At 37.0% G+C, this 554-nt stretch overlaps 1 protein-coding gene across 1 annotated transcript in view; it reads left to right on the forward strand.

The window, feature by feature from the left end:
* Window positions 1–273: 273 nt before the first annotated feature.
* The window catches only part of LOC107718321 (gastrula zinc finger protein XlCGF71.1-like), a gene marked incomplete at its 5' end in the record, with an annotated part of 1,423 nt that continues 1,142 nt past the window's right edge, over window positions 274–554 (forward strand). The window contains one exon of the mRNA XM_016525348.1: window positions 274–365. Within this exon, the coding sequence (XP_016380834.1) occupies window positions 274–365 (92 nt within the window). The remainder of the gene's footprint in view (window positions 366–554) is intronic.

Below are 554 nucleotides of genomic sequence, written 5' to 3' on the forward strand. Positions count from 1 at the left end.
TTTCAGGGACATCTAATTTCTTAAAAACACATCAAAATTATCAACATTTCATATAGCAATTGTCTACTGTCCACTGTTACATCACGGTTCATATTTATCAGTTTTTTTTTTCATATTTCTCTGTGTACTTTTATTTCAGAGTTGTTTGAAGAAAATGAGGAGAATGGAGAGTTCAGTGAAGTTGAGGAGAAAATTCATGTTAAAACTGGAGAAAAACCTTTGAGTTGCTCTCAAACCAAACAGAAAGATTTAAGGAAAAGAAGAGCCAAAAAATCTTTCACCTGCACTCAGTGTGGAAAGAGTTTGACAAGCAAATATAATCTTGATGTTCACATGAGAATTCACACTGGAGAGAAACCATTCACATGTGATCAGTGCGGGAAGAGATTTTCAAACAAACATCATCTTGAGCGTCACATCAGTGTTCACACTGGAGAGAGGCCGCACACATGTGATCAGTGCGGAAGGAGTTTCACACAAAAAGGAAACCTTATGGAGCATATGAAAATTCATACTGGAGAGAAACTGTATGCATGTGATCAGTGCGGGAAGAG

This window comes from Sinocyclocheilus rhinocerous, unplaced genomic scaffold (assembly GCF_001515625.1).
Source record: "Sinocyclocheilus rhinocerous isolate Xijiao unplaced genomic scaffold, SAMN03320098_v1.1 scaffold7536, whole genome shotgun sequence".
Classification (NCBI taxonomy): Eukaryota; Metazoa; Chordata; class Actinopteri; order Cypriniformes; family Cyprinidae; genus Sinocyclocheilus; species Sinocyclocheilus rhinocerous.